The sequence below is a fragment of the Loxodonta africana genome, chromosome 8 (genome assembly GCF_030014295.1).
Source record: "Loxodonta africana isolate mLoxAfr1 chromosome 8, mLoxAfr1.hap2, whole genome shotgun sequence".
In the NCBI taxonomy this organism is placed as follows: domain Eukaryota; kingdom Metazoa; phylum Chordata; class Mammalia; order Proboscidea; family Elephantidae; genus Loxodonta; species Loxodonta africana.
In genome coordinates this window covers 28,098,950-28,116,493 of record NC_087349.1, presented here as the reverse complement: position 1 = coordinate 28,116,493, position 17,544 = coordinate 28,098,950, and the positions used below count along the sequence as shown (strand labels likewise).

At 39.4% G+C, this 17,544-nt stretch overlaps 1 protein-coding gene and 1 non-coding gene across 9 annotated transcripts in view; both read right to left on the bottom strand.

The window, feature by feature from the left end:
* Window positions 1–17,544, bottom strand: part of FAM3C (FAM3 metabolism regulating signaling molecule C) — a 57,631-nt gene that overhangs the window by 24,090 nt on the left and 15,997 nt on the right. For 5 of the 8 annotated variants that reach the window (XM_064289776.1, XM_064289779.1, XM_064289777.1 and 2 more), the window contains 4 exons: window positions 16,005–16,060; window positions 10,953–11,057; window positions 4,677–4,706; window positions 3,886–4,009 (listed from right to left, as the gene is read on the bottom strand). In XM_064289776.1, coding sequence (XP_064145846.1) covers window positions 3,886–4,009; window positions 4,677–4,706; window positions 10,953–11,057; window positions 16,005–16,017 — 272 coding nt within the window. In that variant the 5' untranslated portion in view covers window positions 16,018–16,060. The remainder of the gene's footprint in view (window positions 1–3,885; window positions 4,010–4,676; window positions 4,707–10,952; window positions 11,058–16,004; window positions 16,061–17,544) is intronic. The other 3 variants (XM_064289780.1, XM_064289781.1, XM_010587385.3) reach the window with 1 other exon arrangement.
* On the bottom strand, window positions 3,308–3,380 carry TRNAM-CAU (transfer RNA methionine (anticodon CAU)). Its single transcript has one exon. It is a non-coding gene; the product is annotated as a tRNA-Met (tRNA).

Here is a 17,544-nt window from a genome sequence, read left to right as displayed (position 1 = left end):
CACATCTCCAGGAAAAATCTAAATAAAATTATTACATAATCTGTAGATACATTCTACTTCTTTGAATATAGTTTTGTTCCAAATACCTACCACATGCTCTAGTTACTACTCCTAAAATCTGTTGAGTACAGTTTGTCAAACCAGTTTTTTTTTTTTTTTTTACTACTCATGAGCTTGGGAATGATTTTTACATTTTTAAATGGTTGTAATTTAAATGATTATATAAATACTTACATAATATCCTTGATTTTTGCCTCTTGGCCCCCAGCCTAACACACTTACTGTCTGTCCTTTAAGAAAAATCTGGGGGACCCTATGTTGTAAAAAAAAAAAAAAACCCTCAAAATAGTCTCCTAAAAATTCCTGTACCAAACATTAATAAAAGATATATAATTCACTTTCAAAAGGTGGCTATCCCTAATATAAACTTCATAAAATCCAAATTAAATTAGTATATGCCAAATATTTTACTTGGATCCACAATCAATGCCTACAAAAGCAGCAGTCAAGAAATCATATGACTTATCGCATTGGGCAAATCTGCTGCAAAAGACCTCTTTTTCAAGGATTAAAAAACAAAGCTGTCACTTTGTGAACTAAGGTGCACCTGCCCAAGCCATGGCATTTTCAACCGCCTCATATGCATGTGAAAGCTGGACAATGGATAAGGAAGACCGAAGAAGAACTGACGCCTTTGAATTGCAGTGCTGGTGAAGAATACTGAATATACCATGGACTGCCAAAAGAACAAACAAGTCCGTCTAAGAAGAAGTAGAACCAGAATGTTCCTTAGAAGTGAGGATGGTGAGACTTCATCTCACATATTTTGGACACGTTATCAGGGCGGATCAGTCCCTGGAGGACATCATGCTTGGTAAAGTAGAGGGTCAGCGAAAAAGAGGAAGACCCTTAACAAGGTGGACCAACACAGTGGCTGCAACGATGAACTCAAACATAACAAAGATTGTGACGATGGCGCAGAACCAGGCAGTGTTTTGTTCTGTTGAGAATACAGTCGCTATGAGTCAGAACTGACTCGACGGCACCTAACAACAACATGCCCAAAATTGAAGCGATAATTTCAGCATAACCAAAACTCTATGGTTCTCTTATCACACCTGATTTTTATACCCAGAATTTTCTAAGCAATGAGAAGTTCAAACTTTATCTAAACCTTCATAATATATCTTGACTCAATCTACTTGTCCTTAAAACCACGGCCAGTACCCTAATCTAAACTATCATCGTTTATCTTGATCAGTTTACAAACCTGGCCCACTGCAATTATGAGCATGGAACTCCTCTGCTGTGCAGGGCTGCGTGTGATGCTGAGCAGCCTCCTGGCCTCTATCAGTAATACCTCCAAAATTATAACTACCCAAACGTCTCCAGATATTCATAAATGTCCCTTTGACGCAAAATTGTCCACATTAAGAACCCGTGATCTAAACTAGTTGTCTCCAGAGTTGCACATACTCAGAGAATGTGCAAGAAAACGTTAAAATTGCTATTTATATGTTTTTATTATCTATTTATGTATTTTGGTGGGTTTACATGCAAAAAAAAAAAAATCTATTACCAAAAGGGAGGCTGTATCAAAATGCTGTGGCAGCAACCGGCAGTTGGCCTTCCGACAGTTCTCCCTGCTCTGTTCCTTCACTGATTGTACACAGCAGCCAGGGTTTTTTTTTTTTTTTTTTCAGTATAAATAAAATCATAAGTTGTCAGAGTTTAAGAACGTTCAACAACTTCTCGATGCACTCAGAAAAAAATCTCAAAACATTACGTGCCAGGCATACAAGGTCCTACACGGCCTGGCCCTTTATAATCACTTCTCTCTGGCTCTTTCCCATCTTAGGGCATTGAAGCAACACCTTTACCTTCTATCTAGAATGTTTTCCCTCTACTCTTCGCCTGGCTACCTCCCTTCTTATCCTTCAGCTCTTGGACTGAAGATCACTTAAAGAAACTCTTCCCTGCCCCTCTGGCTCTAAAGAGGGCCACCTCACCTCACTCATGACATCTGCCATTCTGCTGAGCTTGGCCGTGTAATTACACACAGACGTTTACTTTGTAAATATCTGTCACCCCCACCAGAGTCTAAGTTCCATGAAAGCAGGGATCATGCTCAATAAATACTTGTTGACTAAGTGGAATCAAAGACACTAAGAAAATTCACTCTCTTAAAACCTTTTGTTGGAAAAACTTTCAATATAGAAACAGAACATACTGCAAAAGCACTGGACTTCGAATCAGTCCCCTCTGTGGAAATTAGATTTCACGATCTGAGTGAGGTCTGGCTATAAAATCCCATCAATCTCTCATGGGAATGGCAAACTGATTCCTGAAATGAGGAGGGACTGGCAGCCTGCTTCAATTCTGTTAGAGAAACTGAAATGCAAAGACTGACGACAAGCCCACCATGCTAGGACCACATTCTCTGGCTCCACGCCCAGCCTGTGTTTACTGTACTAGGCTCCACGGCTCCTGTTCTCTTCCTTTCTTTTCTTTTTTGATCTACGTAATCTGTGAAGAGTGATTTCTTCTTCTTTGCATTAAAACTTTCATGTTTCAAGGGGGCACAGCAGACATCCAAGGACAATCAATCATGGGTCAAGCAAATCTAAAAGGACATCTTCCCTATTACTTGGAATCAAACTTAGGGCCCGTTAGCCAGACAAGATGAAAAGGGGGAACAGGAAAGTTTTAAGTTAATGTGAAGGTTAATATTTATACTAATGTAAAATCTACCAACTTCTAAAATCCAAGGTCCTTACTATACAATTCAGTAAAACAGGACTATTATAATGAGAAAACAGAAGGCAACAGGATAATAACAATGGATTATCATTACCTTGAGGGAAAAAAAGTGAGTAGAGACCTTAAAAACCACCTAGCTCAAGCCCTCACTTACAAGAAAAGCGCTGCCCCAAGACGTTATATGTAAAAATTTAAGAGCTTCTATATTAAAACCCGTTGCCATCGAGTTGATTCTGACTCATACAAGCAGTTCTGTGCCACAAGGGAACTGAGGCCATCACTGGATCATTTCGCACTTCAACAAGCAGCATTCAAACGTTTAAAATGAGAAATGCTGGTCTGCAAGATAAAGCTTTCACCTTCTAACCCAATGCCATTGAGTTGATTCTGACTCATAGCGACCCTAAAGGACAGAGAGGAACTGCCCCCATAGAGTTTCCAAGGAGCGCCTGGCGGATTCAAACTGCTGACCCTTTGGTTCGCAGCCGTAGCACTTAACCACTACGCCACCAGGGTTTCCAAACAAACTTCTAGATTGAGAAAAGACTGCCCTCTCTGAGGCTCGAACTCAGGACCTTCGGATTATGAGACTGACGCGCAGCCCACTGCGCTAAGAAGGCACTGTGTTCACCTTCTAGGACAGTGCAGTCAGATACTTTGCAATGATGGAAATGCTCTTTCTGTTCAATTCCATTCAGTAGCCGTGAGTCACATGATGCTGATGAGCACTTAAAATGTGGCCAGAGGGGCTGAGGTGCCGAACTTTTCATTTTACTCACTTCCTATTATTTATAAATGAAAATTAAATAGCCACATGTGTTTAGTAATGCCATAAGAGACAGCGCAGGTCTACAGAATTCACTCCCATAAAATCCTTCATTGCTACCCAAAACCAGATAAATGGTGTGTTCTTACATCACTCTCTGACGTAAGGTATAAGGACTTCAGAAGTGCGTAACTGCGCGTGTGGGGGGCGGGGGGCAGGGAAGTCACAGAACAAAAACTGCAATCACTTCCATTTGGTGAAAGCATGCCTAGTGCACTGCCAAAAGATCCATTAAATTCAAGCGCAAGTTGTTGTAACTAAACAGCACACATTATAGCTCCCAGGTGCCAACTACTCACATGTTGTCTTCCAGACAAATCTTTGGGCCCACCACGTTGGCTGCTCCACTTGCCATTTTAAAAGCAAAATGCTTCTCAGGGCAAGCTTTGGAGATGCCACATTTATATTTCGGAGGCTTAGTAGCTTTAGGAAAAAAAAAACAGGATTTTTTTTTAGAAAACAATGTTAATAGGTCTTACAATCAACTTGTTTCATCTCTTAAACCACAAAGGGTATTATGTAAAGCATCAAGATATATATACATTTTAAAATACATGCTGGAATTTTCCCTCCCTGAGGGTTTCAAAGAACTTCAAAAAAAAAAAAAAGAGAGAAATTTCTAGGAAACAAGCTAATGACTGACAAAAATGGGTCAAGTGATATGACCTTGACTAGGTAAATACATTTCATCTAATTATTTTTCAGTTGTTTTTTAAAATTCAGGATGAGGAGAGGTTCTGAACTGTTGCTTTACATTTCCCGTGAAATATGACCAACAAACGTACGCCTTCACGACTGGAAAAAACCCTGATGTATCACCAAGTATCTGCCCATGTGCCAGCTCTCTTCATGTCTGTCTTTGCTTATGATTCTAGAGCTAAAAAATGCTAACGAAACAAGGTATTCATTATGAATAAATGCCAAGTTTGCTGGGCTGTCCAATCAAATAGGGTCCCTACAACTTTAAAAACTAATTTATAAATGGATTTTGCTCACACTGAATTACATACATTGTTAGAATATAAGTTCTCATAGGTCTAGGATAAGACAGAAAAAAAATCTGCAAAATATTGTGAGATGAAATACTTACAACGGGCAGCTGTGTCCAATGCTGACCTTGCTAAGAAAAAAAAAAAAATTATCTTCGTTAGATGAAGGAAGGCTACTGGCAAGGATCAACTTTTTAAACATGCTTAGAGCTTCTAATCCAAAACCTGTGGCCATTGAGTCAATTCTGACTCATAACAGGCCTATGAAAATATAAATGTTTGAATTATTGCTCAGTACTCAATGAATAAAACTCCCAAGAAAATGAGAAAGTAGCTTGAGGCTCCATAATTCTCTATTAACAGTTATGTAGATTAATTAAGGAAGGTAATACTTCATTAATGATAGAACATTCCATGTTTAGCTTCATACTTGGCTTAAAATTTTTTTTTATTTGTAGTTACTATAAATTTAAATTCCAGTGGGAAAGCCACTCTATAGACCTCCCTTTTGCCGATTTAAATTTCTATCAATATATACTTGGTGACATATATATATCAACAAAAGTTACATGCATACAAAGCCCCAGAGATACACGTATCTTAGTAATTAGGTTGGGAGATTTTTCATGAGGAGGGGAGTTTAATTTCTCTAAAATAAAAATGTATTGGGTATAATAAAAGAGAATTAATGTTATTACTAAGAGTTTTATAATCTATCAAGTTCAAGGAAGCCAGAACCTTTTGGTCAAATCTTAACTTGAATGCAGTAGAACTCAAGCTGACCACCTACCACAATTACCTTCTGTTATCAATTAAATTGTGTCTCCCAAAACTATGTGTTTAAATCCTAACACCTATGCCATAGTTATAATCCCATCTGGGAATGAGTTTTCTTTGTTATGTTAAAAGGTCAAAGCAGATGAGGCACAGAGAAGTAAGCAGAGATATGGGAGAACAGATGCCACGCCAAGTGAAGGTCATCAGAGCCAAGGAACAGAAGCTGAAAAGAGACAAGGACCTTCCCTTAGGGCCTACAGAGACAAAAAGCCTTCCCCTAGAGCCAGCACCCTAAATTCAGACTTCTAACCTCCTAACTGTGAGAAAATAAACGTCCGCTGGTTAAAGCCAGAGCCACTTGTGGTATTTCTGTTATAGCAGCACTAGGTAACACAGACACCTCCCAAGTGTTTCACAAGCACTAGGACTTGATCCCAGCCCAGGAGATTAGAACTCAGATCATGAATGTACTGTGGACAGCCATGTCCACACTGGGGTAGTAAGTATGAAGTGTGATAACTCTTAGCCAGTTTTAGTCTAAAAACAGTCACTTAGCTTTTAGTTCTACACTATTTTAGATAACTGGGGATTTCCTATGTGTCCAATACTCAAACTGGGGAACAGAGTTAAAGCTTCAGGGCTGTTACCTAAACGTTCACAAGGAGAAAAACAGCTATGTAAATTACGGTTCATTAACTCAACAGAGCACTCAGAAGAATATTACACACCATTAAAAGTCATAAAACCCAAAACCAAACACGCTACCATCAAGTTGATTCCAACTCGTAGCGACCCTACAGGACAGAGCAGAACTGCCCCACAGGGTTTCCAAGGAGCGACTGGTGGAGTCGAACTGCCGACCTTTTGGTTAGCAGCCAAGCTCTCTTAAGCACTGTGCCACCAGGGCTCCAAAAGTCAAAAAGGCAATGTAAAACTATGGAAATAGTTTATGGAACACATGGAATAAAGCAGAAAACTGTGCCCATACCGTAACTGTTACTAGAAGAAATATCGGTGGATAAAGACAAAGACATGAAGGAAACAAAAAAATGACCAACTGATAAATTAACATGCTGCGATGACTTAGGGCCTGTCCTCTCAAATTCTCTAATTTTGTCATTTTTGTAATTAAAAAAAGGGGTGGGGAATAATTAAAGAGACATCTGGTCCAAGGCTCTCACTTTTATAAATTAGAAAACGAAAAGCTTGATGGGATGTTGTTGGAGAGTTAATTCTTACACATAGACACCACGTGACACAGAACTACCCCCCCACAGGGTTTTCTTGGCTCTAATCTTTCCAGATCTTTCTCCCATGGAGCCACTGGATGGGTTTGAAAAGCCAACTTTTTGGTAGCAGCCAAGCACTTAGTTGCACCACCAGGGCTCCTATGCTAAATAGGATGGACTTGCTCAAATTCTGCAACCAGTGATGAGCAGCACAAGGACCAGAAATTCTCAATTCCATTTTGTCCTAAACAAAAACATACCTGGTTCAGGTGTTAAGGCTCTTACCAAGGAACATTTGTTAAAATTAGAAATTCTGCTATACGCAACTAATGGTAACAAGACATGGGAGAGACAGTGTGATCGAACAGGGTTAAGCTCACTCACACATGCTGACCACTATATCAAGACTTTGGGCATGTATCACTGACTGGATCACCACCCCTGATTTAGAGATAAGGAAACTAAGAACAGACAGGTTTACTGATTTGATTTGTTCTGTCATAATTAGTAACTGGCAGGGCTAATTTTCAAAGCCACATCTCATTCTAGCACCCAAACTCAGATTATGCCACCTCAGAAAACAGGAATTTCCGAGGTCTTATACGACCACATGTACAGAAACAGGTAGTCTTTTTAGGAGCATGAAACCAAGATAGAGCCTTTTAGCACCAGGATAGAAGCCGTGAAGCTTTTAGAACCCCTTTAGCTGCAAAGTGGGGGCCCTGGTGGTGGAGTGCATAAGGGCTAAGGCTGCTAATCAAAAGGTCAGCAGTTCGAATCCACTCGCTGCTCCCTGGAAGCCCTATGGGGCAGTTCTACCATGTCCTATAGACTCACTATGAATCGGAATCAACTTGATGGTACAGTACAACAACAACAGTTGCAAAGTGGAGTACAGGCTGCATAGGAGTCAAGGTCAAAGACAGGGAGTCCACAAGGTCAAAGATATTGCTAAAGTCATCCTGGTAAGAAAGGGCAGCAGCTCAAACAAAGGAGTGCCTGTGGGTTTGAAAGAAGTAGACAAATTCAGAGCAACTAAAGAAGCCACACTGAGTGGAGCTGGGAATGACTAGATATCGGGGTGAGGGAAAGAAAGAAATCAAGGATATCTCCCAGGCATCTGGCTTTAGAAGCATTTCATTCACTGACTCGTTCACATGAGTCAGGAAACAAAAACAGGTCTCTTGCCCTCAAGATATTTATAATCTAGTGAGGAGATGGGGTGGGGGATGGATGACCTGTTAGTTTTAAAATACCTGGAGAAGATCTAAGTGGCAAAGTCTAGAGACCAGCTGTAAATGAGATCTGGGATGAAAATACAAACTGGAAAGTTAGCAAATGGAAGAGGACACCCAGGGAGGAGATTTAAAGGTGATTCCAGAAGATATGAATCATCTCCTACCCATCAGAGGAGGACCACAATAAGCTGTGGAGTTTTTCTACAGAACTAACACCTGATCCGGCCCGGGAGATTTTAATTGAGTGGAGATTATAGTTCAGAGTGACTAAGCAAAAGGACGGACAAGGAAAACCTGGCATGAGCCTCTAAAATGGTCAAGCTAATCTGCTTGTAAAATTTAAAAGAGGTGGAAAAATGCTTTTCAAACCAAAAATACTTCACTGACATAGGGGTGAGGATGGGGGTAGGAGAGTGAGAAAGGCAGGGGGGGACTCTGAGTGCCATTTTAGGAGTTGATTGTTTTCTCCATTACTCAGGTCACTGATGTTCATGAGTTTGAAAAGAATTGCCCTGGCAGATGATAAAGAGGAAGCTGAGGTGGGGATGTCACTGTGATGTTCACAGAAGCATCCAGACTAGAATCAAGGATCCCATGTACAACAAGACAGGGGACAGAGGGTGGGACAAACACAAGCAGGATTACTGGGACAGAATCACAGACTGCATGTGGACAATGATGTAACAGACTGTGGCCTCACCCAGCCCCCACTTCACATTTCTGTCTGAGGACAGTGGGCCTTTGCCCAGAGTGGCTTTGTATTTGTACTAAAGGCTGCACTGCCTCCGTCCCTTCTCTCACTGTCCTACCAAGGATTCTCCTTTGCCTGTCTGTTCAATCTCTTCCCACTGATTTGTCATTCACCACATGGACAAGTGAATGTTTTTCCATTACTTATTAAAAAAAAAAAAAAAAAAATCCATTGCCATCAAGTCAATTCCGACTCATAGCAACCCTATAAGACCGAGCAGAACTGCCCCATAGGGTTTCCAAGGCTGTAAATCTCTCCAGAAGCAGACTGCCACATCTTTCTCCTGTGGAGCAGCTGGTGGGTTTGAACTGCTTACCTTTCAGTTAGCAGACAAGTGGTTAACCACTAAGCCGCCAGGGCTCCTTCTCCATTACTTTAAAAAGGAAAAAAAAAGTTCAACTTGCTGCTTCTTCAAGCTACCTTCCTTTATCATAAACATTTCTTAGAAGCAGCAGCTATCCGTACTGCTTCTATGGCAACAATGAACAGTCAATTCCTGCAAGGTGGTTCCTGCCTCATCATTCAAATGAGATCAGTTATGCTCTCAAATGCCACCAGTGAGTTTGGCTAATCTATAAAAACCCAGGTTGGCCACTCTGTCATAACACAAGTATAAAGAGCAGAAGAAGAGGAAGTCTCAATATACTCTGCAATAACCACACTATGTTTGATCCTGGGCGCGGCATTTTAAGATGTGTGGTGAAAAACAGGCCCAGGAGAATAAGAAAGGAGGAAGGAAGGCAGGGAGGGAGGGAGGGAATCCTGTAGCCTGAAAAGATGAAAACTTATAAAAAAGAAGGCCTGAAGAGGTAATGCCTACAATCTAACTGAGAGATCACTAACATGGAAGAGAGTTCTAGGAGGCAGAAGCAAGACCAACAGATTGAAATTACTCCAAATAGCAGAATTCAGCGCAATACGAGGAAGTAACTCTGAGTCGTCATTGTTAAAAAAAAAAATCACCTGAAAATGTTCACACAGAACTTGATGACTCCGTGTCAGATTCTGTGGTCCACAGTGACCTCAGGACCATCTGGGAGCTTGTTAGAAATGGACACTAAATCGGAATCTGCTTTTATTACCAAGATCATCTGCTGATTCCTTTGACATCAAAGTTTGAGAAACACTGGTTTAAGGGACTCTGGAACTTACATGTGAGAGGTAGTGAATTAGGTCTCTAGTATTCCTTCTAACTGTTCATTTACGGAAAACAAAACTTACTATTCCAGAGTTGGCAAAGTTCTTTCATTCAACTTCTCCGTACCAAGTCAAAATACTGTTTCTAGCTTTCATAGTCTCATCCTTGACGTTTAATTTTTTTAATATTGTAAACAAAGCTTCAGCCAAAGCATATCCAATGGAATTACAAGGGTCTTTTTGATGAAGAATACCAACAGCCTCTCTAGCTGTAAATAATACAGGCCTGTAGAAAATGGTCTCCAAGAGAGATTCAGAGTGAACTGCATAGAGCCTTAGTTAAAATACAAACTATTCCTCGCTTTTCACATGTATTTTTCATCCTCATAATGGTGTACGTATAAAAGGGAAATGCACACTTGCCTCTTAACCACTTATTGAGATTCAATAAGACATTCACATACAACCATCTAAAATAGCTTTATATGTAAATGGCTTCTACGCAAACATTTCAAATTTTAACTTGTTTTATTAACTTAGGGATTTTGTTAAAAACTGATTTAAGGAAGTTTACAATGGCATACACACGATACCGCAAGATTAAATAAATGGGTAAAAAGAAAAATGTGGCAGAGAGAAAAAAAAAGGTAGAAAAGTAAGATGAGTTTCTATGGTTAGTTTCTGAAAAGCATTATTGTGACTGCTAGCCATTTGCTACCAGAGGGCTAGATGTGGCAACAAGTTTTCCAGCAGCCAACTCAGAGGGAAACAATTTAAGCTTAGGGGTGTGATACCTTCTAGAGCGTACATTTAATGTGTTATAATTAATGCCCCTGAACATGGATAAAATAGACCCCAAAAAATATGTTTAAAATGTTGAACAGAAGATGTATGCTTCATACCAACTTCTAAGACCTCCTATTATTATTATATTATTATTATTAGAATAGTTTTATGAATCACACTGATATAATTACATTTCTTTTTCTAGGCAACTCCATACAGCCCTGGTGGCCCAGTAGTTAAGCACTCAGCTGCTAAACAAAAGGCTGGCAGTTTGAATCCACCAGCCACTCCTTGGAAACCTGATGGGGCAGCTCTATAGGGTCGCTCTGAGTCAGAATCAACTCCATGGCGACAGGTTGAACAGCAGATTGACTCACTGTTGATAACTGGTAAAAGCTTAAAGACAACCACGTAAAAAATGAGAGTTAAGGTGGAAAAACAAAAAAAAATGAAACTTACCAAATAGATTTCCTAAACTTGCATCCATTTTTATTTCAAATACTTGAGATATAACATAAAACGTCAGTAAAAATACTGCCACAGCTACCACCAACTTTGCCACACCTAGATGAAGGGCAGAAAGTAATTCAGCATGAATCTATGAGCCCAAAGAGTCTCTATTATCCATTTCTATGCAAAATAAAAGTTTCACAACAAAAAATTTTTAAGACTCATAAATTTCTACTTTTTATCTCTTCGTTAATTTTACCTGAGTTGCAGGAAAAACAGTAGCGACAATGCACGAAGATAAGGTATTGTCCTAATCAAAGAATGGTCAGAGTGGCCAGCTATTGAGACACAGGACTGCCTGAGTCTTCTGTCAAATTTTACGTGGAAAAGAAATAACGTCCCATCAATCACTGTCAGACTGCAGAAAAATCTGTCACTGTTCTTGGAATATCACCGACAAGCTGTTGGATGACACATCACTAAGTCTTTTCAAATGTAAAGGGCAAGGAGGGGGTGTTACAAAAACATTGGACCTTGTGGAGACACCGAGGTGACAGACCAGGACGTCCACAAGGCAAGGTGCTCCTAAGTGAAACGTAACAGGTTTACTGTTCTATCAACAACCAACATGACTCGTGGAGGTGCAGGCGCCCTCCTGGTATACGGAACAACAAAGCCTTCTTCCTCATAGTTAATACCTAGTCAAGGCAGAGCCTTCTACCGGGTGTCTTCCTATGCACTCTTCCAGGACATAAGTTGTCCCCTATCACATAAGCCTCATAACATGGTTATGTGGCAAGCTCCATGTGAGTAGGTTTTGGGTTTTTTATACTTCCATATCTTTATTTCTGAGTGTCTTACAAGTAGTTAGCATTGAAACTTCTGTTTAATATGAATTATTACTTTTGCTTTTTTTTTTTTCCTATAATCTAAACAAATCGTAGGAAAGAAAAGTTCAAGGTAGGAAAGAAAATGGAAAATGACAGGAAAGAAACATCTTTCTTTTACCCTTCGGATTTCAGAGACATCTTATTAGGTCCCTCAAAGGCAGTAGGAATATTTGCTTGTACAGACATCTCCAAATCCCCCAACCTTACCAAAGGTTTAATTTGTAGTGACGTGGAAGAGGTAGATGGGATCATGGCCACCTTATACTTAAGGAAACAAAGGACCAGAAGCGAGGTAACCACCAGAGATGACAGGTTTAAGTTATTGGCAGCACAAGAACCAGGGATCCTGATGCGGCCCAGTGTCTTGCACAATACTCTAAGCCAAATTAACACATTCAAAAATCGCTACAAAAATACAACTTATTGGCTAAGGAAGAATAAAAAAGAAATAAATTCATTCTACTTTCTATAAACCTAACGAGATTAGCACTACGTTCCTAGATGGGAAGGAGGAGGATGAACTGATGAGGCTTGGAAAGGCTTCAAATGTTTAAGACCAGCAGCATCTCTGAGCCCACTCATTTCTCATAAGAAACACTTTATTAATATAGAAATAGGGTGGCAACGAGGAAGTCAAACCTCCTCCTCCTGTCCCGTTTCCTAAAAATTTGCTCCAAAAATTGTGCTTCCTGTTTATGACAACAAATATAAGCTGCCTATATTTTTAATGCATAAGAGAGCCAAATTCCAGCAAGCTCTGAGCTCTCCTCCCAAGGATCTAGCTGAGTGTCTCTTACATAGTAATATGCTCAACAACTGCTAAATACCAAATCTACTGCCGTCAAGTCGATTCCAACTCATAGCAACCCTATAGGACAGAGCAGAACTGCTCATAGGATTTCCAAGGCTAAATATCTTTATGGGAGCAGAGTGCCACATCTTTCTCTCAAGGAGCAGCTGGTGGGTTTGAGCCACCAACTTTTTGGTTAGCAGCCAATTACTTAACCACTGCACCACCAGGGTTCCTGTTAGCTAAATAGATGGATAGTAACAGCTGGCATATCTCTTCTTGAGCTTTTAAGACCAAGAACATGAAGAGGAAGTGTATATGTATGTATGTATATATAAATCTATGGAATCTATAGGTATAGAATATATATATATGTATGGAAATCCTGGTGGCATAGTGGTTAACTGCTTAACTAAAAGGTCAGCAGTTTGAATCCACCAGGTGTTCCTTGGAAACTATATGGTGCAGTTCTCTGTCCTATACGGTCACTATGAGTTGGAATCGACTCAATGGCAATGGGTTTATATATATATATATATATATATCACCTAATAATTTTAACATCTTATTTTGTAGCAATTGTGGGCAAGTGCATCTAGAGATAACCTTTCTCTGGTCTTCAAGAAGATATATGAAATCTTGATTATTCAAGATTAAGATAGCAAAATGATTAAAATACCAAGTTTATAACAGTCCTGGACTAAATTCCATACAAAGCTAAACTGTACCTAAGACTACACTAACCAATCTATACACACACACCTATAGCCACCATGAGTGTCCACTAATCGCATCTGCACAGCTTTTCAAGATATTATTTTCATTTTACAAGTAAGAAAAACATGGCCAACAAAAGCATAGATCACTTGCCTAAGGTCAGATACCTAGTCAGTGGCAGAACTGAGTCTTAAAACAAGACCTAAGTACTTATGTTGGACCACCAGAGGCCCCCAGCCCCTCCCTGTCTCCCTAAAAAGCCATGTTGACACCATCAACCAGTCCCTCTCTCCTTTACAGCATCATTCATCCTTAGAACAGAGTATCAAATTCATAGACAACGTACCCATTTTGCTCCAGAGCCAACAAAACTGCCTAAACAAGAACACAGACAAACAAACTAGATCAATTATTTTCTCTCTTAGGAATTTTCATTTGAAATACAGAGTCAAGTTAGAAGGATGCACAGAGAAGGCCGAGAAGCAGAAAGAACCGGGGCCATAAACACAAAGTTAGGATAAAGCAAAAATTAGAAGAAAACCAAAGGTAAAAGAAAGAAAAAAGTTAAGAGGTGGAGACACTAAGGGGTAACAGAAGACACAGACAATCCCTGAGAAAAGGGGAAGACAAGTGGAGCCTCTGTAATGGAACTCTGGGATTTCTTTGTGGAGGGTAACTCCAGAGCTCATCTGAATCCAGGACCCCCATCCAGTTCTGGAGTTGAAAGGGCTTCATCGTCCAACACTGTGATTCCTAGTCTTCATTTTCCACGAGTACCTCAATTTTTCAAAAACCAAAAGGCACAAACCTCAACCTTGACTCTCATTGTAAGAATGATGACTATAGGGATATCTTGAAGTGACCAGGGTATTTTTTTTATTATTATCATAAGAAATTAGTTAAAAACAGTAAGCTAATAACCAATCAATCTTCCTTATTCTTTCATTAACGGTCCCTCAAGATCTATTCTAGGAACAGTGCCAAACACAAAATAAGCACTCTGAATAATAACTCACAATTAAACTTGGGTATCAACTGTCACCATCAGAGAAACAGATGAGATGACAGAGTTAATTTCAAGGGGAGTGAATTTAGAATTATATAAGAAAGAGAAATTTGTTTATTTCAAATCATCATGCTTAATTAAATAGCGTACTTTTAAAATCATCTGGAAATAAAAACATCCGGCTAGCTAACGTAATCGTAAATCGCTGGCCCTGTTGGCATTTGGACATCATCACAAAAAAGACATTGTAACTTTTTTTTTTTAACCACAAATAAGGTCTTGGTTTCTAGAATATTCTTCTTCAGTAATTGTCCAGCTCCTTAACAAAACAGAGATGTTTTGTCATGACAAAAACACTCAGATTTTCAAATGGGTTTATTTAAAAAAAAAAAAAAAGCCCACTGCTGTTGAGTCAATTCCAACTGATGGCAATCCTGAAGGACAGAGTAGGCAATCCTGAAGGACAGAGTAGAACTGCCCCATAGGGTTTCCGAGGCTGTAAATCTTTACAGAAGCTGACTGCCACGTCTTTCTCCCACAAAGTGGCTGGTAGGTTTAAACCACCAACCTTCTGGTTAGCAGTTGAGCACTTTAACCACTGAGCCACCAGGGCTCCTTTGTTTTCACAAAAGCACTTGTGAACTACCCTGACTTATCTCTGATGGTATCGTTTACCATGTTTAATCACCTGCTCCTGATTGTACACATGTATAACTGAAGTATGAAGACTTGGTTATTCACCCACCTTCACTTCAGGCACTTCTAAAAGGTGCCCCACAGGAAAATATTTTGTCTGCTGAGACAATAATTAAAAGAAAGACTATGTATCTTCATTTTGAGAAAATAAAATATAAGCTATCTCCTATGTTGGGGACACACTTGTTAGAAATGTCTATGTAAGGTGCACATTTCTTCTGGGATCCTGGCTGTGCTGGAAGAGGGAACACACTTTTGCTTCACTGTAAATCTAGAAAGAAGGCATCAGCCCCTCCAGTTATTTATGAACCTGTCTTTCCAGGTTTAAAGATAACTACCTTGACACCATAAACATCAAGGGATGCTATTCAATCACCTGAATACGCTGCTTCAGAAATCCATCAATGCTTTTACATATAACCTCACTTATGCAGATTTAAGTTTAATAAATACATGGCCACTGAAGCTGAAACATGTATTTCATCAAATCCTTCACACAGACTCGTTTTAATTTAAGTATATAATGTACGCAGGTAAGATTTAAAGTTTTAAACTTTACAACTCATTTTCCTCAACAAGTTAGAACTTAGCCAAAAGAAAAAACAGCCTCCCCAGGTTGGCAAAATTATTCTTTACATAGAGAGTACTTGGCAGGTAAGCTTAATATGTAAGGACATAAAAAGTTAAAACTGTAATTAAAACATTTAGCATAAATAACCAACAAAAGTATGTGCAAAAAAAAAAAAAAAAAAGCACGTTAGCAATACTTATTAAATGTCCACTCTGTGACTTGCCAATTATATATAAAAAAAGTAAGAAGGCTAAATAATGACTTAGCTTGTTACATTTCAGAGCTTTGACCTCACTGTAGATAGAGACTGTTTGCTCTCCCCTTTGGTCATTACTGAACAAACAGGTTACATAAAAGGCAAAATTATTTCCACCGGATGAAATTATCTTACCTGCCACCCTCATGTTCGCTTTTGCAGTCTATGGCACTTTCTCATTAAATAAGCTCCTAAAATCAAAAGAAAAGGCAAACATCATTAAGTCTAGAATGAACATTCCTCTTCATATTGAGTCTGTATTTTATACATGAAGCCAAATAAACGTCACGGCATTTCTAACTCTTCTACCACTATAGACATTCAGTGGAAGACTCTTATCACTGGGCCGCTCTCCTTCCACTGGACCATAACAGCTCCCGAGAGGTGAGCCTGTTTTTCAGTGCCCTGTCCTCAGCTCCCTGAACAAACGAGGGAATATCTGCCATCACGTATGTGAACGGAAGAAAATGCCGTTATTCTCTGCGATAAGGGACTTTTGATGTTGGGTTCCAAACCTGCAGTTTTCAGGTGAGATTCGAGGAGGTTATACTGCTCGTCAAAAGTCACAGAACTAATTATATTTGTAGACACAGGGCTAGAGTGTAGTTCTGCTGGCTCCTTGTTTCAGGCCTCATTCCAGATACGATGCCATTTCATTTTGGCATGGCCTAATTCTGGCTTTGCATTTGTAGCAAAAACTCCTTACTTTAATGCCAGGATCCTCTTCCTCTTCATGTTTTCAATTTAAGTTTTTTTAAAATAGCCCATTCAGAAGTTTAGAACTGCAATTTTGAGTGATAATTAACAGAGTAATGTTAGACATCAAATGAAGAAACTCTTCTTTGATATTATTTGAATACCAACAAGAAACAGATGCTGGGAAAAAAAAAAAAATCTGTGTGTATGTGTGTTTCCCTCCTAAAAAAGAACAATATAGGCAAAATTAAAAAAAAAAAAAGGAAAAACAAATGAGTTTGATATGCAATCCCTGCCCAGGTTTAGCTGAACAGCTTCCACAGCCAACTCTTAAGACACCTACTAGAAAGGAAAAGAACTCTTGATCAATAAATTATATGATTAATTGTATTAATCAAAAAATACCTATTCACCAACAAAGAATGAGGAGGGGAGGGAGAGTTCAACAATCCTGAAACATAACAAAAGTCCAAGGCTCTAATGTGAACTTTCTTCTGCCCAATCTACCCTGAAGAAAATATCAATAGTTAAACTAAGTTGAGAGTTACTGATTTCTCTTCTTTGTTTGTTCCGTGAACACCTTCCACATAATAGGAAAAGTCAATGCTACGTATCTATTTGAACTACTCAGCCATAGGCTCCAGGAAAATACTAAAAGTAAACAAGAGATAAGGAAGAAGTATCCGCAAACCATCACATACAAGCAGAAAAAATTCTCCTGATCCTCAAATGAAAACCCCAACTGGTTATAAAGCCTTTTTGGCTTCTGGCTACACTGAACACTGCTTTCACAAAGCACTCGTGCCTTTCCACTGAGCTAATATTCCAAAACAGCTTCCATCTTATCTGAATGTGGCCCAGGAAAAGGTCTTTGCAAGTGTAATAAACAGTTGGGCAGTAGGCACTTCCGGTTCCAGTTCACTGCTTCCGTCACCTGCTATGTATGAAGGCCACATCTGTACAATGACTGCCACTGCCT